Source organism: Phocoena phocoena, chromosome 4, assembly GCF_963924675.1.
Source record: "Phocoena phocoena chromosome 4, mPhoPho1.1, whole genome shotgun sequence".
Taxonomy (NCBI): domain Eukaryota; kingdom Metazoa; phylum Chordata; class Mammalia; order Artiodactyla; family Phocoenidae; genus Phocoena; species Phocoena phocoena.
Genome location: NC_089222.1, coordinates 127,545,555 through 127,573,028, shown reverse-complemented (window position 1 = coordinate 127,573,028; position 27,474 = coordinate 127,545,555). Strand labels below are relative to the sequence as shown.

Genomic DNA, 27,474 nt, shown 5'->3' with positions numbered 1-27,474 from the left:
CTTCAGAGGTTTACAAACTCCTTCACTTTTTCAAGTTTATTCTCAAAAGATACCTCCTTGATGAAGTCTACTCTGATGACCCTGTTTAATATCACAATCTCACCTGCACCTGACCTTTTCCCTTTCAAACTCCTGCTTCCCTTAATCCTGCTTTGATTTCTCTTTTTTCCATTGAACCTGTCATTCTAACATAGTATATAATGTACTTATGTATTGAGGGCAGGGGCCTTTATTTTTTTATCAATAGCCCAAGGGCTAAGAATAATGCTTGATGTGTAGTAGATACTCAATAAATACTTGCCAAATGAATGGAAATGAATTTAATTATGGAGAAAATGAAAATGGAATATAAAGAGCTATGTTTAATTTTTTAAATTAAGGGATGAGACACACAAGATTAAACAATGAAAAATTTTGAAGCAGCCGATTTGAAACTAAAAACAGTGCATCACAGTGGAGAATCAATTTTCATATTATGCTGCAACAAAAAATTAAACATATTTGATGCTAAAAATGATAAGTCAACTCCTAAAATATCTTTCTGAGTAGTTACCTTAAATGTGATTTTAAATGCCATAAATCACCATTCTTGTTTTAAAAAAAACTTTGTCACCTAAAAGTAAATGTAATAAAAAATTCTAATTTTAATAACCACAAAAGTGAGAAGTTTTATCTTTTAAAACAAAATTACTTGCTTTTTAAAAGTTCTGATGTATGATTTAAAATAGCATTGTGATGGTTAATTTTGTGTTGACTTGGCTGTGCCACATTGCCCAGATATGCGGTCAAACATTTTTCTGGATGTTTCCATGAGGCTGTTTTTGGATGAGATTAACATTTAAATTGGTAGACTTTGAGTGAAGCAGATTGCCCTCCATAGTGTGGGTGGGCCTCATCTAATCAGTAGATGTTCTGAATAGAACAAAAGACTGAGTTCCCTCAAGCAAGAAGGAATTATGCCAGCAGACACCCTTGGAACTTGAACTGCAGCGTTGGCTCTTCCTTGGTCTCCAGCCTGCTGGCCCACTCTGCAGATTTTGGACTTGCCTGTCTTTTTAATCACATGAGACAATTCCTTAAAATAAATCTAGATATCTATATATTTATATCTATGTACACACACATATCCTATTGGTTCTGTTTCTCTGGAGAATTCTGACTAATACAAGCATCATAATGAATTACAGTAATAAAATAATTTTGGAGTGTCTAATTTAATACAAGTGTTCTTTTTTTTTTTTTTTGCAATACGCAGGCCTCTCACTGTTGTAGCCTCTCCCGTCGCGGAGCACAGGCTCCGGACGCGCAGGCTCAGCGGCCATGGCTCACAGGGCCCAGCCGCTCCGCGGCATGTGGAATCTTCTTGGACCGGGGCACGAACCCATGTCCCCTGCATCGGCAGGCGGACTCTCAACCACTGCGCCACCAGGGAAGCCCAATACAAGTGTTCTTTGTAGCTTAGGAGTTCCTTCTGGACGTTCAGCAATACACTGTAATTTTAAGAAATGTTCTATAATCATTTATGTTCTGAGAAAGCTCATCTAGAATAAACTTACAAAGTCAACCACTCCTCTTTAAACTTTAACAAACACCCTTCTCAGAGCCATGTCTATATCTTCAAGACATGTTTAATTTAATCTTCCTTATTATTTTCACATAAGTCTTCACTTGGAGGTGTGGGCATTAAAATTCTCCACTAAAATTCTTTCCAATCTTCAAGGTCCCTCTTAAGTCTCACCACCTCTAGGAACTTCTCCTATGAAAGCTCTGAATGATATTTTGACTACCCATGGAAATTTCCTTTCCAATCTACTTTGATAAAATTAAATAGCATTTTATGATTTGGATCATTTGGTGGCTTTTGTGACACCATTTCCCTCCTGTTTTTTTTTTTTCTGATGCTCCTTTTCTGTCTCCCATCCCTCAGATTGGCCATTGACTTTTAGCATTTCATAGAAGATGAAGGTTTCATGGTCATAAAGATTTGACAAACATTGGGTTAGCAAGTTAAATCAAAGTTATCTACTGTAGGACTTTACAGAGCTCTTAATATGCTAAGGATTATTGTGACTTTCCAAGGGGGGGATATAATTTATAGTAGAATAAGAGAGAAAAAGTCCAAGAGAAAAGTATGTAGAAGATTGAGAAAAGGCAATCAGAGAAGTAGGAGAAACCAGGAAAGAATGATGTCATGGAAATCAAAGATGGGCAGACTTGCAAGAAGGGAGTATCAACAACATCTGAAGTCCCAGAGGTCAAGTAAGGTTTTGATGAAAGTAAGCTGTGAATTTAGGAACTAATAAGTTACTGGTGATACAATGATAGCAATTTCAATGGCGTGGGAAGGGCAGTTTGACGCAGGTTGAATGGTCAGTAAAAAATGGAGAAAATAAATAGAGAGCATCAATTCAAGATGTTTGACTATAGAATCATGGTGGATCTTTTTCCCTCTCGAAATTGCAGAGACTTGAACATGTCTATAGCCTGTGATAAAAGAGTTAATCATGAAGATAAGTTGAAGATATATGAGATAGGGAATAACTGCTGAAGAAAAGGACCCAATGAGACTAGAAGAATAGCATCATGAGCACAAGCAAAGAATTAGCTTTCGACAGGAGACACTCCACTTCCTTTGATTCAGGAGGGAAATAGCCAAGAATGAATGCAGATGTGGACAAGCTCGCAATTCATCTGCCTCTCTCCTACACGAGTTAGATTCTGAAAACACAATCTGATCATATTTAGCTTCCTTCAGAGGCTTCCCCTTTGCCTTCAGGATGAATTCCAAATTCCTTCAAATGGCCTTTCAGAACTAGTTCCTGTCTTTCAACCTCCCCCTCAATCACTGCCCCCCTCCATACCCTATGTTCAAGTCACCCACCATGGGGCTCCCACTCACGTGGGCTCTTTTCACTCCAAAAGCCTTTGCAGTCTCAAAGGCTCTCTGCCTCAAATCCCTGCTCCTCAATTCTCTCCTGAGAAATGCTGAACTTCTCTGTATAATTCAACATCCCGCTGAAATATCAGGAAAGGTAAAGTCTTCACCAGCCCCTTCTGTCTTTCTATACATACTCATCCATTATCCTATCTGACACAGCACTTTTTACGAGCCCTTATGTGTTTATTTTTACAAACTGTCTCTTACATATCTGATTCTTCCATTGGGTAGTGTTGGCACATGGTGATATTAGGAACTGTACCTGTATTGTGCTTAACACACAAAAGGAGATAATTAAATGTCTGTTGTAAACAAGACTGAACATGTTTTGTCTTCAAATCGGATGTATTGTAAATTTTTTGCAGTATTTTGTATAAACTATATACCTAATGTAAAGCATATTTTAAATATACTATAAACTATATATATATATATATATATACACATATATTTTAAAATTTTATTTATTTACTTTTGGCTGCTTTGGGTCTTCATTGCTGAGTGCAGCTTTTCTCTAGTTGCGGCGAGCAGGGGCTACTCTGCGTTGTGGTGCACAGGCTTCTCCTTCTTGTGGCTTCTCTTGTTGAGGAGCATGGGCTCTAGGCGCGTGGGCTTCAGTAATTGTGGCACGTAGGCTTCAGTAGTTGTGGCTTGCAGGCTCTAGAGCGCAGGCTCAGTAGTTGTGGTGCACAGGCTTAGCTGCTCTGTGGCATGTGGGATCTTCCCAGACCAGGGCTTGAACCCGTGTCCCTTGCATTGGCAAGCAGATTCTTAACCACTGCGCCACCAGGGAAGTCCCTAAACAATATATATTTTTAATCTAGCACAATACCTGACATACTAGACCAATGAATAAAACCAGCTGAATTAAAATAAAGTATTAAGCTTTAGTTATATTTTAACATTTATTTGATTGTATTAAAGGTTTATAGCCTCTTTGTACAAAAATCTAAAATATTGACACTGCATAACTCTAAACTAGCAATACCTTCATTACATATAAAAGGAAAATACTATTTTAGCATATTTTAGTGAAATGTGCATATATGCACACATGGTTTTCCTGCAGTGCATTCTGTAGTGTCATTATTTTTAACATTTTTCTCCCATTTCACTTTTTTTTCTCGTGTCAGCTAAAAATGGACCTTGGAAAGGGAAAAGTTGGTTCCCTAAAAATAGAATATATAATAAATTTCCTACCTTCAACTGCCACATACTGAAGAATTTAGTGCAATGATGAAATACATGTAATTTACATTTATTTATTTTAACTCATTGGTTCTCAGCACTATCAGAATCTCTTTTCATAATAAATTTTTGATGCCTCTTTTATTATCCTGAAACAAAATTTATAGATAATTAACATTATATATTTATATTATATGCACAGAATTTGGAAAACTAAATATAAAATTTATAATAAATATATTATATTTATAATATATAATAAATATATTTATATATTATATAAATATAATATTTATATAAACTAAATCTAAATATAATATTCCTTTAATATTAAGGAGAAATAAAAGGAGAACAATGTAGAGTAACATAATATATATTTCAATTTATAAATGCTTGTACATGACTACACTAGAAGACACAGTGAAGAAGTCAGATATTAATCTACACTTATTGACAATAGCCAAGATATGCAAACTACTGTCGACGGGCAAATGCATAAGGAAGCTGAATAAATATTATTCAGCCATTAAAAAAGAGTGAAATTTTGCCATTTGCAGCAACATGAATGGACCTTATGCTATGTGAAATAAGTCAGAAAGAGAAAGACAAATACCATACGACCTCTCTTATATGTAGAATAATTTTTAAAAATAAAATTTCTTAAAAAGCTCATAAAACAGACTTCCCTGGTGGTCCAGTGGTTAAGACTCCATGCTTCCACTGCAGGGGGTGCAGGTTTGACCCCTGGTCGTAGAACTAAGATCCCGCATGCCATGGTGTGCGGCCAAAAAAAAAAAAAACTCATAAGAAATAATAATAACATTAAATTGGATTTAAGAGAAGTAAGAAAACCAGAAGCCATTCCAAATGGTACCAAAAAATAAAGAACCAGGTTACTGTGGACATAAGAATAGAAAATTGTATATTTAGATATATATTAAGGCTGTGCAGCAACAAAAAAACTGTGTTCATAGGTAAAAAGTTTGCACTTATATGAACATGCAATGGAATCTGAGAAAGTCATGGAGGATGAAAGGTGAGGGACACAGGGAAATTATTTTGCAGCATGGCTTGGCACACAGATGTTTATCAGCCTGGTCCCTGCCCCGCAAACCACCCATCACTGTGACAATTAAATAGGTCCTACAGAACTCCATGACACTCCCTGGGGCAGGAACACCGCTCCTGGGGGTAGTTCCCAATTGAATTCCTTGAACACACTCTGAGCTAACGGAAATTTGGAAGCTTTGTTTAATAAACTGAAAGTGTTCTCCACTTATACAGCTGATGTAACATAACCATAAATTTAATTTTTCAAGAGTGAAACTTATGATCAGTATCATGATACACTGGTGGTACCTGTCCTCACAACAAAATTGCAAATGGGGTACTGGAGAGGATACAGGATTTATTCAAGACCTATTTTACAGTTTGGAGGCTTTTCAATTTTGTTACTTTCTATCTTACCTCTTTCAACTTTGAATTACTCACTGCTCCAAATTGAAGCCCAATATAATTCTTCCTACTCACAATATGCTGTATTTCAAAGGATAACATTTTCAGCTAAGAAAACTTTAACTAATTTTGATGAATTTAACTGGGATAATTGATGTCTCTTAAGTCTTCTTATCTCTCAATAACAGTATGCCTAAAACTATTTTATTCTTTTTCAGGCATGTACTATCACCCTTTTAAATGATCTTTAAGATCTCTGATCCACATCTTCAATAAAAATCTTTGAAAAGCTAAGTATATTATGAAATCATAACCCAGTTTTCTCCACCTTCAAAGATATAACACAGAGCTTCCCTGGTGGCGCAGTGGTTAAGAATCTGCCTGCCAATGCAGGGGACACGGGTTCGAGCCCTGGCCAGGGAAGATCCCACGTGCCGCGGAGCAACTAAGTCTGCGCGCTACAACTACTGAACCTGCGCTCTAGAGCCCATGAGCCACACCTACTGAAGCCCGCGTGCCTAGAGCCCGTGCTCTGCAACAAGAGAAGCCACCGCAATGAGAAGACCACGCTCCACAACGAAGAGTAGCCCCTCGCTCCCTGCAACTAGAGAAAGCCCGTGCGCAGCAACAAAGACCCAACACAGCCAAAAATAAATAAAAATAAATTTATTTTAAAAAAAAAGATACAACATAGAGACTCATATTAATTAAGTTATAAGTGCCCGAAGCGTAATTAGAAATCCTGGACTCAACATTCTGAAAGATCTTATAATATTAACTTTTAGAAAAAAGGCTAGAAATTAGGGGGACTTTTTCCATTTCCCTTTTAAATGATCTGTGATGCTCTTAGGTTGACTAAATTCGATAATAAATCCCTGATGATATTGAATATGCTCATTTTTGGATATTTTTCCCATTTACTTAAACAAGATTTTCAGATCATGAAATATTTATTGCAGGCTTATGGGTTACCCTTCGGGTTAATATTGCTCTGAATTCAATTTGAGTTGTGAACATGGAAGGCATTTATATATGTTGAGACAACCACAGTGCAAATATATGAAATATCAAAAAGTATTTATTAACTCATTAAGATATTTAAACCATGAACCACATTCCAAATAGAATATTCAAATTATTTTCTTATTACGATAGAAACAATTAGTCATTTTTGCACTGCACCTGCAGGGCACTGTGTGCTGATTCTAAATCTGTACATACCAAGACGGAGGGAAGCTCCCTCTCTCCCTGCCTCGTGCATCATGTTGCTGAAGTGAACACCAGGAAAGAGCATCTTCATTTCCCCCCGAATCTCCTCAGCCTTCTACCTTTCCTGATACTTTGTCACCCACAAAGGAAAAAAAATGAGATTTGGAGTCAGCAGTTCTAACTTCAAGTCCTGCCTCTAAGTACTGTATCACTAAAGACATTCTAAGCCTCTGTTTCTCATTTATAAAACCGTGATAAAAATAGTTCTAGGTACCACAAAGGGATGTTAACACGACTTAAATACCATAATTCCAGTGAAAGTATTTTTTTTAATTCTAGAGTTCTATTCAAATGCTAATTTTGTTCTTTCTTTACTTTTTAATCCCTCAGGTTGCCCGCTACTTCACTCTGATCTTTCCCCTTCTTCATCCTTCTTAGCCTCCAGATAACAACTGACTTGGCAAAATTCTTCCCCTCATCCATGACACTGTTCTGTTGCTTGCCTATTATTTCCCTGGGCACTTTTTCTTCATTGTCTCTGCTCCTTTACATTCTTTTTTTTTTTTTTTTAACATCTTTATTGGAATATAATTGCTTTACAATGGTGTGTTAGTTTCTGCTTTATAACAAAGTGAATCAGTTATACATATACCTATGTTCCCGTATCTCTTCTCTCTTGCGTCTCCCTCCCTCCCACCCTCCCTATCCCACCCCTCTAGGTGGTCACAAAGCACCGAGTTGATCTCCCTGTGCTATGCGGCTGCTTCCCACTAGCTATTTTGCATTTGGTAGTGTATATATGTCCATGCCACTCTCTCACTTTGTCACAGCTTACCCTTCCCCCTCCCCATATCCTCAAGTCCATTCTCTAGTAGGTCTATGTCTTTATTCCCGTCTTACCCCTAGGTTCCTCATGACCTTTTTTTTTTTTCCTTAGATTCCATATATATGTGTTAGCATATGATATTTGTTTTTCTCTTTCTGACTTACTTCACTCTGTATGACAGACTCTAGGTCCATCCACCTCATTACAAATAACTCAATTTCGTTTCCTTTTATGGCTGAGTGATATTCCATTGTATACATGTGCCACATCTTCTTTATCCATTCATCCGATGATGGACACTTAGGTTGCTTCCATGTCCTGGCTATTGTAAATAGAGCTGCAGTGAACACTGTGGTACATGACTCTTTTGAATTATGGTTTTCTCAGGGTATATGACCAGTAGTGGGATTGCTGGGTCCTATGGTAGTTCTATTTGTAGTCACTTCTCACCCTCTTTCCAATTGTCTATACAGACATTTTTAGTTGGCTATTTTGTTGCCTCCTGAACTATAGACAATAATCACTCCTTTTCCATTTAAATACTATGATTTCTATGGTTCTTCATGTTTACAATACTTAGAAGTATTGTTCTGATTTCTTTGATGCCCCCTATATTTAATCAAGCACTAAGACTTACCAATTTCTATTTTAAATGTCTTCTGGATTTAACTCTTTTTAAACAATTTTTTTGACAGCTACCACTTTAATCTTGGACTCTATTACCTAATACCTGGGCTAAAGTTACCTTTTTCCTCCTGTCTATCCTACATGTAGGGATCAAAATTATTGTTTACTTCAAATACCAATTTTCTGGCATATTGTTTCACTCATCAAAACTTCCAGCAACTTCCTGTTGCCTACTGCATCAAATAGAAACTAAACATAATATACATGAAGATATGAGCTCCATGAACACCAAGCCACTTTTGGAGCCCGTGTCTTGCTTCTTTTCAAAACAAACTCTGTGTTTTAACCAATAAGAACTCTGAAAAAGGCAGTTTAGAATTAAAACATGTTCACAACTCCACATAATTTTATCATCACAGGCTAAGTATGGTACATTTCCCCCATTTAAAAAATATAAAACGTTAAATTATAAAGAACATTATCATCATTAAATCAAACTTCCTCCCTCATTTTACAAATAAGGAAAATAAGTCCTGAATAAAATTAAGCCGTTTTCTAAAGCCATATCATTACTAAGAGCAGAACTGACACAATCTTAGTTCCTTGGATCCCAAGCTCCATTTTATTTACATCATACTTTTTGTTTCTTTGTGAACAAATGTGACATTTATGGTTTAAAATATAAGGAGGTTCTTTGATTCATCCAGTAGAGACATTTCACATGGATATTTAACCTATAAATTTGATAATGTATCACTGTCAAATATACATTAGAAATATAATTCATAAAATTAATTTAAAAAGTGAAGGTGATTCTGCCCATCATCCCAGTCAGTTTGAAAATGCCCCAGAGTCACCCTGTCAGGGAAAATGTAATGGATATTCCTTCAGGTAAAAGATGGGAATCCACTGTCCTCTGGGAAAAAACATTACTATTCTATACACTCATTGGTGAGGTAACTTAGCTTTATAAAAAAGTACCTCTGTGTCCCACTTCCAAAATTACTTGTCCTTTTTTCCCCTAATAATTAGAAAAATACATTTCTTCAGCTATTCTAGCCCATGTAATGCAAAAGGCTAGTTTTGACTGTTCTCATCATTCCTCAGCAGATTTGGGTGTCTCACCGCTAAACATATAAATAGTTGAACGTGTAAAATGGTACAGGCTAGAGAGATACGACTTGTTTGTTCAAATAATTAGGACTTTAAATATAAATTCTATTAGAGGGTTGTGATGCAATCTTGCTTGCACTCTAAAACCAAGAAATAATAGAATGGAAGGTGAAGTGAAAACTCTTTCCTCTATTAACATCTATATTCTCTTGCTCATGAATTCATGGCGCATTGGGGGAAAGTCTTGAAAATAGCTTCTGACATAGATGACTACATTACTAGTGTGCATAAGCTGCTGACACAGGCTCTAGGTTGCTTCCAAACGCCTCTATTTCTTCCATTTTTCCCCCACAAACAGAGTCTTCTCTAGAGAATCTTTAGAGCTTTGGAGTCTTCAGGGTTCGAGGAACTATGGGAAATTAAATCATATAAAGAACTCATTTCGGGGACATCCTTGGTGGCGCCGTGGTTAAGAATCCTCCTGCCAATGCAGGATACACAGGTTTGATCCCTGGTCCTGGAAGATCCCACACACCATGGAGCAACTAACCCTGTGAGCCACGACTACTGAGCCCACGTGCCACAACTAGAGAAAGCCTGCTCGCAGCAACAAAGACCCAATGCAGCCATAAATAAATAAATAAATAAAATAACTCATTTGGAACTTGACATTAAGTTATTAATGACATGGGTTTGAACATTAAATATTTTAGAAAGTATGAGCAATTTTGAAAGCGTTGATAATGTCAAATGCTGGATATGCCCTTACCCTATAAGAAGGCTGCAAGTGTTCTCTTTTGTTGTTTAGAAGAGCCAGATGCTTGATAAGAAAGGCCTCATTGAGTCAGCCTCCATTAAATAAATGCAGGAGAAAAATTTTTAAATATTTAGGAATTTAATCAACTCACTTTTTACATTCATCTTTTCTTGCCATCAGTCTATGAATATGACATGCACTCATCTAATGGGTCCTTTCACATTTTAGGGAATAAAATATTAAAGTTCCTTTCAAAATAAATGAACCGAAAGATCCACACTACATCATGAAGGAAAACGGCTGTTATGCAGTGGATTTACTAACAGATTTTGCAGTGTAACCCAGAATCGTGGAGTTCCAGTTAGTGGCAGGGTGTTCATTTGTTTGTCTGAAGGCATTTTATTAGTGTGAAAGAGACAAACTAGATTTAAAAGGGGGCTATTTAAGCAGAATGTGGGTTTCTTATATTGACTACCCTGGCTAAGGTGTGGAGTTTAAGAAAACAGATAATTCAGATATCTTATGTAGACTCACTTTGGTCTTTTTATTTTCTCTTTAAACCAGTAGACTCTAAGGTAGAATGTATAAGAAAACCCAGAGGGGTGAATAAAAATATTAGAATTTCTATATATTTCTCACATTCTTCTCTTTATTTGTATTTATGGGTTTAAATAGATTTTTAGTATAAAAAATTTCCAAATAGACATAAAAGTGGAGAGAACAGAACAATAACCCCCATATTTCATCATTTGGATTCAACAGTTATAAAGACTTTGCCACATTTACTTCATCTACCCCTTTTTGTTGTTGAGGAATTTTCAAGCAAATCATATATATTAAAATTTTTTTCTTTATTAAATATTTAAGTAGGTATCAACTCAAATTGAAGACATATGTCTACAACTCCATTAGAACAACTAACAAAATTTAAAATACTTCCTTGGTATAATCTAATATCTAGCCCTAGTCCAATTTCCTTGATGTTTTATTTGAATCAGGATCCAAACCATGTCTCAACATTACATTTGCTTTGTAGGCTTTTTGTCTTAGTTTGTTCTAATCTAAAGCTAACCTGCTCTTTCCTCCCTTTTATTTTTTCCTTTCATGCCATTGACTTGTTGCAGAAACCTGGTCAGTTATTCTGTAGAAAAGCCCAGTTTCTGAGTTTGTGTGTGGCCTTATGGGGTCGTTTAATCTATGTATCTACTCTCCTTCAAAAAGAAGTTAGCTTGTCTAGAGGGTTGATTCAAGGAAAGGTCACTATTTTTTTTGAGGGATGGTCAAAAATACTACATAGGGAATGTTATATGCTTCCTATTGTATCACTGAATGTTTGGTTGTGCCACTTTTAATGATGTTAAGACTAAATAGTGGTTTCAGGTGATAAAGAGACTGATCCCTCCATTGTAAAGTTTCCCATCAACATTTTTTCTGTTTTTACCCATTAATAATCATATCCTAAGCCAATTACAAGTTGCAGGATAATGATAATTAGATTCTATTTTTTTCTATTATCTTTGCACATTTATTAGCTTGAATTCTATAAAGAAGAACTTTTCCTTGTCAATTAAGTATGTGGTTACATATGCAAACATAAAGGAAAGCAGGACAAAGCCTTATTATTGACTGCCAAATATCAGAGTAAGAAGAAACTGACTTAGTTCAGATGGTGACCAAAGCGTGGTAACTGTGTCTTTTTTTTTCTTTCTAATTGACTTTCTCTCTCTTTTTGGTATCTGCATAATTAATACATCAAAAAATATATTCAACATCTTTAAATCAATTGCATTCAATATTTAAAAAAATTTTTTTTGATTCTCAAATTGCCTCTAATTTGGCCAAAGGGAGCCCTTTTATGTTGATTCTTGTGTCTTTTAGACACAACCTCAGTAGCTCTGAGAGTTCTAACTTGCTTTCTGGTGCAACAAAATGTCCCACACTCATATATGCCCAACTCTAAACACGGAATCAGATGCTCCTCCAAAGATCCCGAGTCACTGCTAGTGTGGAATGGTATCTAGATCACAGTCTGCTTGTGATCATTTTTATGGGGTTGTATAATAGATTATATTATTATTTCCAACTACTCATTCCCTTCCCACTTATTATCGCATGATTTCCAGGGCATCCTGGCAGACAGAATACACTCCCCTACCCCAGTTCCAGGTCTGGCTATGAGACACGCTTTGACCAGTGGACATCCATCATGTTAAGTGGATGCTTTCAGAGCTGTTGCATGATTTAGCTCTGCCTCCTGCCTTTGCCCTTGGCCACAAGGACTGTCTCTTCTAAATAGGGGCAGCTCTTTCAGCCTGGGGCCAGGAATGAGACATGTAAAGCAGAGATTTTGCAGCTGACCTGGAGCCACCAAAATTGAAAAGCAGCAAAAATGATGCATATAGTTGCAAACTACTGAGATTTGGGTGGGTTTTGTTACTTCATAAGAGCTGACTGATACAGGTTGTGATTTCATCTAGGCCTTTTTAGTAGACAGACACAGAAAATGTGTTGTTCTTTCTTTTTTTTTTGTATTTTTCTTTTTCTTTCATTTTTTAAAACTTAAATATAGTTGACTTATCTATATGACTTAGCAAGTCATATAGATGACTTGCTAAGGTGACTTAGCAAGGTGATTCAGTTACTGTATATATATATATACATATATATGTTCATATATATATATATTCTTTTTCAGATTCTTGCATCTGAAAATAGCATCATGAGTTCATAGTGATTTTTCAAATCAAATATACCATTATAGAGCTTTAACTTACCTTTTTAAAAAACATTATACATGTATCTCTTTCTTCCTGCAATGAAAATCTTTATCTTTCTATATCGATATAATTACTGATTTGAATTGTCCTGTAATACAAAGTAGTTTCAAAAGAACAAAACCACTATTTTAAATTACTTTAGTTTACAAAGTATTTGTAGCTTTATTCATCCCTAAAGTATATCCTACTATTCAGGGGAATATTATTTTCTAAGCTCAGACTGGAGCTTCTTTCCTCTATGTGGTTATATCACTGATTTGATATACAGTAGGTTCATCTCTTTCCATCTGTTTTCAATTTTCACAGATGGATGCTTTAATGAATTTTATCTTTTAAATAAAACCTTTAAGTTTTCAAAATCAAATCTATGTAATAAGTTATTAAGAGAAATCTGTTCTATTCCTGTCTCTTCTACCCATTGTGAATAGTTTTCATTTAACTTCCCAGCATTTCTTTCTTACGAAAAATGTAGCACGTGAAGCTATACAGTTCTGTACCTTGCTTTTTTCACTTACTATATCCACACATGGAGACTGCCCTCATTCCTTTTCATGACTACATTGCACACCATTTTATTTATTCAGTCAACCCCCTACTGATGGGTATTTGATTGTTTTCAGTCTTTTTTTAATAAATTATTTTGAAATAAATAATATTATGCATGAATCATGTCCTGTTTTATACAGCTCTGGAACAGGCTCCCAGTAGTGGGGTGGATGAGTCAAAGGGTAGACATGTAATTCTTCTACATATTGCTGAATTCCACTCCAGAGCAGACACCTCATTACACTGCCCATCAAGAGTGTGTGAAAGTGCCTATTTCCATACAACCTCAGTAAAGGAACATGCAGATGATTTATATGTTTTTGCTAATCTGGTAGGCAAGAGATGCCGTCTTTGTGAAGGTTTAATAATTTACATTTCAAGTTATGTTGAGCAGAGCTTCATACTTAGTTGTTTTTTTTTTTTTGGCTACGCAGCTTGTGGGATCTTAGTTCCCTGACCAGGGATTGAACCTGGGAGCCTTGGCAGTGAAAGCAAGGAGTCCTATCACTAGACGGCCAGTGAATTCCCAAGAGCTTCATACTTGAAGAATCATTTGAATTTTTCTTCTGGGAACTCTCTGGGGTTTGCTTGTGTGTATGTGTGTGTGTGTGTGTGTGTGTGTTGGCATGCCCATGTGCCATTTTGTTCTTTATATTTTTATTCTCTTTCCATTTTTATGGGCTCTTTGTTATATCAGTGATAATACTCTTTGGTTGAGGATTAAACTACAAATATATTTTCCCAATTAGACATTTATCTTTTGATTTGTGTATAGTGTTTTATTTTTTTCATGCAGATGCTCTTTGGATATATAGTCCAATTCATAGAAGAACATACCATGCTTTGTTCTGTTTTGTTTTGTTTGTTTTGTTCTGTTTTGTTTTGTTTGTTTTGTTTTGTTTGTGGGCAATGGTCTTATTTATTTGCTTACTTACTTACATTTAGATCTCTGATTCATTTGGACTTTATCCCTGTGTACTATCAGGTTCAGATCCAATTTACCTTAAATCACTGCACAACTGTAACAATATTTAATAAGAATTCTCAATGGGTTGAGATGCTACCATTTTATATGTGGATAAATAAACAGATAGATAGATAAATACAGACATATAGAAAAGTAGGTTTAGATAGACAGATCTCTATTTTTATCCCTATCTATCCTAAATTTATAAATGAACTTGGGCCAATTTCTGGACTTTATATTCTGTTCCATCGGTCTGTCAGTCTCTTCATGTACCAGTCCCTCAGTGTTTTAATTACAGAGCCTTTATCAAACTCTGTAATATAGGGCTACCACTACTTCATTTCTGCCCAAAGGTATTAGTGTTTGCACCTAGTATAATATTTATTTTATGTATATTTTATAATTAATGTAATATATTGATACAAAAATATATGTATATAATTTATAACCAAAAACTTACATTGGGGCATACGCTCTTTAAAAAAAAAAAAAAAGGAGAATATGGAATCAAAAAAAAAAGTTTGAGGGCTTCCCTGTTGGTGGAGTGGTTGAGAGTCCACCTGCCGATGCAGGGGACACAGGTTCATGCCCCGGTCCGGGAAGATCCCACATGCCGCGGAGCGGCTGGGCCCATGAGCCATGGCCGCTGAGCCTGCACGTCCAGAGCCTGTGCTCAGCAACGGGAGAGGCCACAACAGTGAGAGGCCCGCATACCACAAAAAAAAAAAAGAAAAAAAAAAGAAGAGGTAAGGGATTTTGGACTTAGACCTTCAGAGAGGACTTGCGTTTGGCAACATGGAGAACATTTGAACAAGAAGGACAATGACAGTAGAAGAGATGGAGGCTGGGAGGAGAAACATTGTATCTAGATAAAATGCCATAGAGGTTCACTCCCTTACACACACACACACACACACACACACGGCACAAACACAAAAGAACCTGACTTCTTCTGGGAACAGAAGCATTATATGGTGTCATAGTACAATGATACTATAGCTCCAATCAGTTTATGTAAAACTTTTATATATTTTATGGCAGAGCTCACTGTGTTTAGATTATTGGATTAAATAATAATAACCAGTAATTAAATTATTGGATTGAATAGATCAGTGTTTATTTACACTTGAGTCATTGTTTTTTTCATATGTCCATTCTACTTTTGATTATAATCCACTCCTATTTTAAAGTGACTCTAGAGCATTTTTTTAAACATAAACACAATTCTCTCTTTTCAAATTTAGCACTTTCCCAGTAGCTCAACGTGTTCCAATTTTATTCATGGTCATTACTTCTTTCCTCTCCTTTAAAAATAGCAGCAGCTTTCACTTGTCTGTAAATCCTAGCTGGTGCTGCTGTCTCTGTCCTCTCTGGCCCTTACTCTCTTCTCCTTTGGATTTTTTCACTGGGTCTTGGTTGGGATTTTTCTCTTTCTAGTTTTGATCACTGGTTTGGGAGTTTATTTCCCTCTGTTTTGTTATAGCACTTGGTTTCACTACTTATATTTAGTGATTTTAACTAGAAGATAGTCCCTACTGCATCTTGGCATAGGGTTTTAAAAAGGCTTCTTCAAGATGTTATCATGAGTCCTGTTTGGTGACCCAGCTTTGGGTTGTGGCTTTAGTTACTGGTAAAAATAGATACTTTGTAGGAAAGCACAGAATATTATACACAATATGATTTGATCTGTTGGAAGGTGCAGAACATTAAGCACAGTAATTTTTATTTTTAAAGAAACTATACAGGTATGCTCATATATGCTGGAACTACATTTCCCCCCAACCATTTTTCTGGAATCACATGCAAGAAACTTAAGAGTGGGCTACTTCATTGATGAGGAAGTAGAGAAAAGGGAACCCTTATACACTATTGGTAGGAATGTAAATTGGTGCAACCACTGTGAAAAACAGCATGCGGGTTCCTCAAAAAACTAAAAACAGAGCTACCATGTGATGCAGCAATTCCATTTCGGGGCATATATCTGAAGAAAACAAAAACACTAATTCAAAAAGATACATGCACCCCGATGTTCATAGCAGCATTATTTACAGTAGCCAAGATATAGAAGCAACCTAAGTTTCTATCAACAGATGAATGAATAAAGAAGATGTCTCATACACACACACACACACACGCACACACACACACACACACACACACACACAAACACAATGCAATATTACTCAGCCATAAAAAGAGAATGAAATTTGTCATTTGCAACAACATGGGTGGACTTGGAGGGTATTATGCTTAGTGAAATAAATCAGAGAAAGACAAATACTGTATAATATCACTTATATGTGGAATCTAAAAAATAAAACAAACTAGTGAATATAACAAAAAGGAAACAGACTCACAGGTATAGAGAATGAACTAGTGGTTACGAGCGGAGGGAGTGAGGGAAAGGGACAACATAGGGGTAGGAGATTAAGAGGTACAACCTACTATGCATAAGATAAACAAGCTACAAGAATATATTGTACAGCACAGGGAATATAACCAATATTGTATATTAACTATAAATGGAGTATAACCTTTAAAAATTGTGAATGTCGTATATCTGAAACTTATATAATATTGTACATCAACTATACCTCAATTAAACAATCAGATTAAAAGAGTGGGAGTGGAATAAAAATCAGGAGGACTGTAAAGGAGACAGTTCTCATTTGATAACTTTTCTGTGATGTTCGAATTCACCATATACATAAATTATGCTAGTTGAACATGTAAGTAGATGCATTTAAGAGTGCATTTAAGAGAGCATTTAAGAGAGAGAGAAAGACAAGATTCTTTAGTTAAGGACTAAAGCTCATGTCAGTTATGCTCACGAGGATGCTTGCTCAGGGCTTTTGGAGCCCAGACAGTGGAAAGCTAAGAAAGTAGCTCTTTTTCTTTTTTAAATCATTCAAGAGCACTTTATTTACTCACATAGAGTCCCCTCTTGTACGTTTCCCCACTTCCAGTTTCTAGAAGGAAATATTTGACATTTTTCTCCACAGTTTCTTTCCCAGTGGGCTGTTAGCAATGTCAACAACAGCAGTAGGAGATCCTTTGAAGACCTGGAGAACGCAGTTGAACAGGCATGAATGACCCGTTTACTTAGAGTAAAATGAAGTGTTTACCTCTATTTTCAACAGTTTTAGAGAATTTCTGGGAGGAAAATTATGGTTTAATCAGTACTCGTCGAATTCTGTCCTTTAGAACATTATACAGTTCTGTGGTTGTACTTCAGGAACCGTTCAAAATTGTTTCCGAAAAATATATATTTTAAATTATTATTTTTTTATTGAAGTATAGTTGACTTACAATGTTGTGTTAGTTTCAGGTATACAACAAAGTATATATATATATATATATATTCTTTTTCAGATTCTTTTCCATTATAGGTTATTATAAGATATTGAATATAGTTCCTTGTGCTACATGGTAGGTCCTTGTTGTTTATCTATTTTATATATAGTAGTGTGAATCTATTAATTCCAAACTCCTAATTTATCCCTCCCCGCCCTTCCTTTTTAGTAACCATAAGTTTGTTTTCTATGTCTGTAAGTCTATTTCTGTTTTGGAAATAAGTTCATTTTAGATTCCACATATAAGTGATATTATATGCTATTTATATTTCTCTGTCTGACTTAATGCATTATTTCATTCTTTTTATGGCTGAGTAATATTCCACTGTGTATATTTACCACATCTTCTTTATCTATTCATCTGTCAATGGACATTTAGGTTGCTTCCATGTCTTGGCTATTGTAAATAGAGCTTCAATGAACACTGGGGTGCCTGTTTCTTTTCAAATTAGAGTTTTTGTCTTTTCCGGATCTGTGCCCAGGAATGGGATTGCTGGATCATATGGTAAGTCTATTTTTAGTTTTTTAAGGAACCTCCATACTGCTTCCATAGTGACTGCACCAATTTACATTCCCATCAACAGTGTAGGAGGGTTCCCTTTAAGAGAGCAGCTCCTGACCTACTTCACAGGACTAGGTCCAGGACAGTGTTCTGCTTCTCTCCTCATAAAATATAAGAACAATTCAAACTGCAGAACACTGCTGACCCACTCATTGGTTTGAAGATCCTCAGTAGGGTTCTGTGGGCCTGTCAGTAGGCATCCATTTGAGCACACACATCCTCTCTCTCTCTCTTTCTCTCTCTCTCTCTCATGCACACACTCATACCCTTAGTAATATAGAAGGCCACTCTTCTTCCCATCACAGCTAATCAAGTCACCCTCCAAAGGGTGGCAACTTGGTGAAACTCTAAAAACACTTAAAACAATACTGATGGAAGACAAACTCAGGTATTGGAAAAGAGAACAACACTGAAAGAAGAGAAATAGTAACCCAAAGAGCTACTGTTTTACGTTTATATGCTGGGAGCTGAACAGAAAGTTGGAAACACCTGCAGTATACATGATTTTTTAAAAAAATTCCTTAAAAACCAAAGAACAATTTTTCTCAAATCTCTGATTAATTAACTACATTTCAAATAATAAAACAATTTTCTGTGGGTATATGTATATGTTTAATGATATACGTTTGTGTATGTATATATTTCAGTAAACTATATAAAAGACATACTTAGGAAGTAATTGCCTGGACCACTCCAATCACTGGTCTCCCCATTTCCAACTTCCCACCTACCCATTCTCTATCCTCCATCCACTGGGTTCTCTTTTTGAAATGCAAATCTGACGGATATTCAGTGCTTAAAAGCCTTCAATGGCTTCTCCTTACTTTAGGATAAATTCAAAATCCTAACTGTGTCTCACAAAGTCCTCCACCGCCTGGCTGCTGCCTCTCACCCTCCCCTGCTCTCCATACTCTGGCCTTAAAGAACTTATTTTATTCCTTCACCCTCTTCCTGAACGCTTTCCCCCAGGGACATCTGTGCATGCTGTTGGCGCCATCAGAAATGGTCTCCCTCATCTTCTTTACCTGGTTACGAGTATAATCTTTTCATAGATAGACAGAGATGTATGTGTGTGTATTTTGTAATAAAACTAAAAAAAACACATTCTAAAAAAATTCTTTTTTTAACATTTTAAAGTTTTTAATCTAACATTTTAGTTATTTTATTTTACTTTATGGCCATGCTGCGCGGCTTGTGGAATCTTAATTCCCAACCAGGGATTGAACCAGTGCCCACTGCAGTGGAAGCGTGGAGTCCTAACCATTAGACCACCAGGGAATTCCCTAAAATAAACTCTTAAAATAATAAAAGTAAATAAAACAGGCTGTTTAAACTAGTACAGTACTTATGAAACAGCCTATTCTTTGTCTATGACTCTCAAAAATGTCAGAAATCCATTATAAGTGATAATATGAATGTTAAATTCATTGCCCCCAAATTTTAACAATAATAACAGTAACAGTTTTTTAAATGCTTTATACATGTGAACACATTTCTTTCTCCCTAAACCTCTATGAGGTAAGTACTGTTATTGGGATTGTCACCATTACAGATGGGTCAACTAACCCACACAAAAGTCAAATAACTTGTACAAAGTCACAGAGCTAGTAAGTGAGCAGAGTTCAGCATCAGAGTACGTCCTCTTTACCACTACACTATGCCATCTGAAATACAGCTCAAAAAATGCAAATCTATAACACTATGAAGTATAATTCAAAGGGAAGAGTTATGGTTGCTCCATAGGCTCTAGAATGTTCTTGGCCACAACACCGATTACACACATCCTAATTTTGGTTCCTGTGGTAGGCAAAATAACCCCCCCGCCCCCGGCAAGGTGTCCACATCCTAATTCCAGGAACCTATAAATATGTTACCTTACATGGTAAATAGGAAATAAGGTTGTAGATGGAATTAAAGTCGCTAACCAACTGATCTTGAGATGAGTGGATTATTCTGGATTACCCAGGTGGGCCTAATGTAATCTTAAGGGTCCTTATAAGTGGAAGAGGGAGGCAGAAGAGAGAGAACCAGAGATATGGCAGCCTGGCTTCGCTGGCTTTGCATCTGGAGGAATGGGGCCATGGCTGGCCTCTAGAAGCTGGAAAACACATAGAAACAGATTCTCCCCTAGACCCTGCAGAAGGAACACTGCCCTTCCCATACCTCGATTTTAGCCCAGTGAGACCTATTTCACACTTCTGACCTCTAGAAATTTAAGATAATAAATTTGTGTGGCATTAAATTTATCGTTATTTGTTACTGTGACAATAGGAAACTAATATAGTTGGGCTTTTTTTCCCTGAGTTCTGACCTCAGTAACACCTTCCAAGAAAGTAGTGCCCAGTTTTAAGTTTTCTTTTTCTTCTTTTGCCAAAGAAAGCACTTGACCCAGATTCTGACTCACCCTCATCTTCCTCGAAACGTCAATCTGGGAGGGCTTCCCTGGTGGCGCAGTGGTTAAGAATTCGCCTGCCAGTGCAGGGGACAGGGGTTCGAGCCCTGGTCCGGGAAAATCCCACACGCCGCGGAGCAACTAAGCCTGTGCGACACAACTACTGAGCCTGCGCTCTAGAGCCCACGTGCCACAACTACTGAAGCCTGCGCGTGTAGAGGCCGTGCTCCACAACAAGAGAAGCCACTGCAGTGAGAAGCCCGCGTGCCGCAACGAGGAGTAGCCCCTGCTGGCTGCAAACAGAGAAAGCCCACGCGCAGCAATGAAGACCCATCCAAAAATAAAATAAATAAATTTGTTTATAAAAAACATCAATCTGGCAATACCGGTAGCCTGTAGTATCGGCTCAGCAGTGGTGTCACTACCTTGTTATGGGATGTAAAGAAATGTTATTTTAAACAATGGCTTTTACAGATTTCTGCTGGTCTGACTTTAACAAACACAGTGGCTCTTGCCTCTATGGTCTAATACGTCTTCTCCACCAAAGAGGCCCACTGGAGGAAGACAGTGTGATAGAAACCATGGGCAGAGCAAATGTGTGTAAATTCACATGGGCTTCTCTCATTGAACTGCTCATGTGGAGGGGTAAATGAGTGTCCTCAGCCATAGGGAACTCACTGTTCTCTTTATGCTGATATTTTTGCTTTTGACATCTTCCTTTTTAATGTCATGTCTGTTACTGTCTTAAAATGATTATCAGGTCTACCAGCAAACACAATTTGACCTTTGCATTCATCTTGACTATGTCAAGATGGAACCAGTTCTGTTCAGCTAGTTGATTATGATGCTTTGCTCTTAACAGTGTTGACAGAGGGCAGAATTTCCTGGCACTGGTTTCCTGGAGTGCTGTTTTGGGTCAATTCCATCATAGAGGCAGAACCTTGTAATTTTGCAGAAGATCCAAACCTCTCTCCGCCTCCACGGTCCTTGTCAGTTGATGAGAGATTACAAACTCAGGCCAAGTTGCCTGGCTTGGGTTCCAGTCTAGATCTGAGGACAAGCTGCCACCAGATGTGTATTGCCAAGAACAGCACACTGCTCTCATTCACATTAAACTCCTTTTCTGACATCTCACCTATGTAGAATAAGTTAGGGCTTCATGATTTATAATACAATCATTAACTCTATCCATACATTTCTTCCACCCACTCCACCTTATCCCCTCCCCCTTCGACAGGTGTATATTTACCCGTACTATTAACCAAGCACTTTGCTCAGCACTGGACATACAGTAGTGAGCAAACATCAAGAAATTTCTTCTCACATGGAGCTTCCATTTTAGTGGGAAAGAAAAATATAATTCAACTAAACACACAAATAAATGCCCATCTATCAACAGGTACACTGAAATCATAATTTAAGTAACAACAACAAAAAGCGATCCTCCTGACTACCAAAAAGAAACAAAGAATATTGACAGAAGTAAAAGGAAAGAATGGGAATGAGCATGATATTATACATATTAGGATTGAGACAAAAGAGTGGTACAGTCGTATTTGGGATGAATATCAAGAAGATGAGTATATAATTAGAGCATAAGGAATCCACGTCTTTCCTTGAATGAAGATGATAAAAAGAGTTAAGTGTTCAGAAAAATGAGAGTGAAGGCCAGCTATCTATGCAACAAAGTCTCTGATCTTCAAATCCCAGTGCCACCTCTTTCCAGCCTAGATAAGTGAGCCCAGACAAGTAACTTAGCTTTCCTGAGCCTTACGGTCCCTACCTGTAAGTTGAAGATATGTTCTATCTCATGCATTTGTTGAGAACTTAAAAAGAGAAAACATACAGGAAAGTCCTAGGAACAGTGTGATACATAGGTAAGCCTTCAGTACAGTTTTTGGATCTGAATGTGAAACCTGAGTGGATAAATCAAAAATAGGACGGTGGAGTGAAACTTAGCCTCGAAGAACATTCTTGTTTTTTCAACAACACCCTAAAAGCAATGAATGTACCTAGTGCCCAGATCTTGGTTTCTAATACCATTCTCCAATCAAAGGAACCAGGGCTCCTTGGAGCAGTGGCTGATTCTGGAACTGGAGCAGAAAATATACAGGATCAGCCTGGAGCATTTTGTGGGACCAGAAAGTAAGGAAGTGCTAAAAACAAACAAACAAACACACATATATATACACAATGATGGGGGGATGTCAAAGGGACACAGGAACCAATTTTAAGAACTCCCAATGGCCAAAGCTGACAATCTAAAATAAATAAAATAGTATTGGACTGTAATCCAAAGTGCAAAATAAATATTGATGAGCTTATACTGACATAAAAAAAAAATAGATGAATGAATGGAGTGGGGGGAGAGACATCTCTCAAGCAGAGAAATTCCAAGTAATTTATGGAGCTACTCCACTCTCAAGGAGGTGGAGTATAACTCTTCTTCCTTAAGTGTAGGTTGTACATAGTGATTTCCTTCCAAAAAATACAGTATGGAAAGTGGGGGGGAAGGTAACCCATGGAGATACCTGGCATACACTACCTGACCAGGTGATAAAGGTTAACATCAACAGGGATAAGTCATGGTAACAGTATGTACCCTTGATATGATGTGATGAAAATGATACTTCACCTCGGAGATCTCCCTCCAAAAAAAACCATAAACCCAGTCTAGTCATGAGAAAAATATCAGAGAAATACTAACTGAGGGACATTCTACAAAATATTTTGCCAATACGCCTCAAACCTGCCAAGGTAATAACAAAACAAGGGAAGTCTGAGAAACTGTCACAGCTAAGAGGAGCCTAAGGATACATACAGGATTACTAAATGTACTGTGGTGTCCTGGATGGGATCCTGGAGCAGAAAAGAACATCAGGGAAGAATGAAGGAAATCTGAAAAAGTATGGACTTCAGTTAATAATAATGTATCAGTATTGGTTCCTTAATTGTGACAAATGTATCACACTAATGTAAAATATTAATAATAGGGGAAAGTGGGTGTGGTGTATATGGGAACTCTCTATACCATCTTTGTAATTTTTCTTTAAGTCTAAACTGTTATAAAATTTAAAAAAAAAATTAAAAAGCAAATAAAACATTCTTGCAATACCAGACCTTTTGGCATCCCAGGAACAATACAGAAAAGATCCCTGCACACTTCCAAATTAATCCCCTGTAGGAGTCAGGCTTTGGAGGGCCAAAGTGTTAGCTTTACCCAAAGCTTGAAAAAGCGCTTATTCTGCCTATTCATCTAAGCCTGTGTTTGCCTCTGGGTTATTCTTGGCTACAGTTTCAAACTTAGGGTGTATTGTTTCTATTTTGATTACTGTGTAGGAATACCAGAGTAAAATAATTTTCTCTGTTTTTAATTAGTGATAATTCTACACTAAAGTCAGTCCTTTTTATTTCAAATTTAAGACTGTCAGTGAAATACATAACTTTTCCAGTAGTTTTGTTACAATTCCTCCAGTCTGCCTCTTTGTTGCCTTTCGGCATTAGTGATTTTTTTGTCTGTGTGTTCAACGTGATACCAATTGATATGTCAAAATTGCGTAATGGTTTTTATTGTGAAGCCTTGACTTCTTGGTTTGATTTCCTATAATATAGGTCAGCACATGCCCCCTTCACTGAGACAACTTGCACCTTCTTTCCCCACTCAGGGACAAAAACTCACACCATGTTGAGCTGAGCAATACTCAGGCAATGAGAGCTCGAGAAAGAGTCATTGTTTTATGCTATTAGACACGCAACCTGCAGGTTATTTTAAGTATTATATTACCAGAACTTGAATAGCAACAACAATAATGCATTCTATTAAAAATAAATAAAAGGAAAGTAAAAAGAAAAAAGAAAAAAAGGAAAAACGAAAGAAAAAGGAAAACTTCGTTTCTTAAGTGTGCTAAAGATCTATTGTAATCTCCTCCATTTTTTTCTAAAACGTTAACGCAAGAAAAACAAAATAACAGGAAACATTCCCAGGATTTTCAATCTTATGAGCCCAGAATCCGTGAAAATCCTGTTTAGAATCATCCCGTGAAGTTGGCTTTGGGACGTCTCCTGCTACTGCATCAGAGCTTCTGTATCTTTCTAACAATCCCGTTGACGTACCCTGAGGACACAGCAGCTGGCTGGAGCGCCCAGACCAGACTCCTCTAACTGAATGTAGATGTGCAGGTGGAGAGGATACAAGTAATTCTGGCTCAGCAGCCAGGAATTCCCTCCCACCCCGCGTCCCAAAAGTGCACTGCACATTAGCGGCACAACTGGGACCCTCAAAAGCCATGACAATTCTAATAGTGCCCCCTGCTCTAGTGCTAAGCATGTGGCTGGCGCCTGCCTCCGAGTGATGCCATCTTGGGATCTTAGCATCTTCTAAGGAGTTAGTGAGTTTTGCATTCTATTCACGTTTCCGTGTCTTTGAAAACTCAACCCAACTTTGCAAGATGAGAACCTGCTGGTGTGGACCCTTAACTTTCTCTAACTAGAACTGACAAAATCAGATGCGATTTACACTAAACTGAAGACCTCCAGCCCCCCGCCGCAGACGGCACCCCCGAATTCTGGGCTCGCTGGGTGTCAAGTCAGCTGCCCCGCGGCAGACCTTCCGTCCGGGACCCCAGAGAAAGTCCTCCGCCAGCGCCGAGCGTAGTAGGGGCTGGAGGTTTGGGGGAGCTGGTCTCAGCAGGAGTGGGTGGGAGGGTGGCGGTACCCCAGCAACTTACAGTCCAGGGCGACCACCAGGTAGCGCAGCAGCAACAGGAGGAGGCGGTGGCGGCTCCTCCTCGCCATCTTCGCGGGGTCGGGAGCTGCCGGCTCCTCGGAAGCCGAGGGTCCCGGCAGCGGGAGCGCGGAAGCGCGGGAGGCAGCCCGGGGGGGCACTGAACTTCTCGGGGCGGGAGCAGAGACACTCTTGCAGGGGAGGGGAGGGGCGGGGCCTGATGGCATGTCAGTTTCCCCCTTCCAGGGGCGTCTTCTTAACCGGCTGCCTAGAGGCGGATCTGGCCTAACAGAGGACCTGGGGGGGGTCTGGACAGTTCTTTTTTTTTCGGGCGGGGGGGCGTGTGGGGAGGTTGGGACGGGGCGGGCCGAGGAAGCCGGACGAGGTGTCGGCTGGGTCCTAATGAGGGAGCCGGAGGAGGCGACGGGCGGAAGGGAAGCCCTGGCGGGGCGGGCGGCCCCCGCCCCCGCGCCGCCGGGATTGATCGGCTTTGTGTCTGGTCCGGCGCGGGGCTGCCAGCTGTCCCCCAGGGCGAGGAGCCCGGGCGCGGGAGGCGCTGGCCGCAGGGCTTGGGGGTGGGGCGCGGAGGAGGGGGCACTGTGCCTGCCTTGCTCCGACTCCTCTCTTCCCCTCCTTGGCACAAAACTTCTCTGGGGGTTTTCAGCCTAAGGGTGGAGATCTTTGGAAAATTTCTGGCCAACCCGCGAACCTGCGGGGTAGGCGGTCCTGGGAGATGGGGTTCGCCGGCTCCGCCTTGGAGGCGAAGGGGGGAAAAAAAGCAATCAAGACTCGAGCTGGAAGGCAGGACTCAGATTTTAGCAATCGCCTTGGCCTCTTCTCGGTATAAGCTTTCTGCTTCTTTGGAGAGTTGAGGTGTGTTTTGTGTTCTTTGCTTTTCACGTGTCAGAGTTAGAAGTTCATCTAACGGTGTGAAATATTTATCATGTTTCTTTCCAGTTATATAACTGCCGCCTGTGGAGTTTTCCACATGTTAAAACTCTACAGCTGCCCTTTGTCAGGTTTATTTTTGGTCTACAGTGCTTTTAAAAGCGAAACCCATTATGAATGCTCTGTTGCAGTGCTTTAAAATTGACCCGCACTTACAGTGCACACAGTGCAAGGGCTAAACAGGCAATTTTTATATTTACTCCTAGGGACCGAAAATGTCCGCTGCATTCAACAGTACTGACAGGTCTGGAAAAAGACCATTCCCAAGAGAAGAAATAGTTACACTTTTTTTTTTTTTTTTTAACGTAGAATAATTGTTAAAGTTCTGTGTAGAAGACAGTTGATTTAGTGGTGTGCACACGAAGAATTTAGTTAGCTCAGTGGACAAAGGCAACCAGAGTTCAGATATGCAGAGCTGTGAGGAATGAGCATCCCGGCTGTTTCCTTGGTGACAGTGATGGAAGCTTAACGCCCATGGCGGGAGAGGGGCAGAGGACCCAGAAAGGAAAGTCAAAATGGCAAAAATGTGAGAGCTATACTCTAGTCAAGCAAGGAGAAAGGATACAGATTCAACAACAGGCTTAACGCCAGTTTTTCTGGGCAGTAACAAGAAAGATTTAATGCTTTAGAAGAAAAGTTGTTGGCACCCTCTTTTCTCATTCTTGCCCCAACTATCTGCCTCTTTTGCTCCTTGCTAAAGACACACACACACAAAAGGGGTACTTTTTAAAAAAAATTCTGTGACACCCTATGTGAATAATTGATTCACTCAGTTATCTGTCCCCCAGTCAAGGCATTTGTCAAATAGCTACAATATGCGGCGGCTGGAGGACAATGATGAACAAGATCAAGTCTTTGCTGCTAAGGAGCTCACAGTCTTGAGGAAAGAGAGAATGAGTCTCACCTGGAAAGGCCTCAAATACCACGTCATAAGTGTTACGGGAGGACAGAAAATAATACGTTTTTTATTGAGTGCTTTCTCAGCAGTGGAGTCTGAATAGTGCAATATCTAATCCTCCAACAACTCTGTTAGAGAGAACATATTATCATTCCCACTCTACAGATGAGATAACCAGGCAGAGAGATGCTAAAC

General features: G+C 38.4%; 1 protein-coding gene across 1 annotated transcript in view; it reads right to left on the bottom strand.

Moving 5' to 3' along the window:
- The window catches only part of JAM2 (junctional adhesion molecule 2), a 68,843-nt gene extending 42,927 nt beyond the window's left edge, over positions 1 to 25,916 (bottom strand). The window contains exon 1 of the mRNA XM_065876507.1: positions 25,438 to 25,916. Within this exon, the coding sequence (XP_065732579.1) occupies positions 25,438 to 25,660 (223 nt within the window). The 5' untranslated portion in view covers positions 25,661 to 25,916. The remainder of the gene's footprint in view (positions 1 to 25,437) is intronic.
- Positions 25,917 to 27,474: the final 1,558 nt, after the last annotated feature.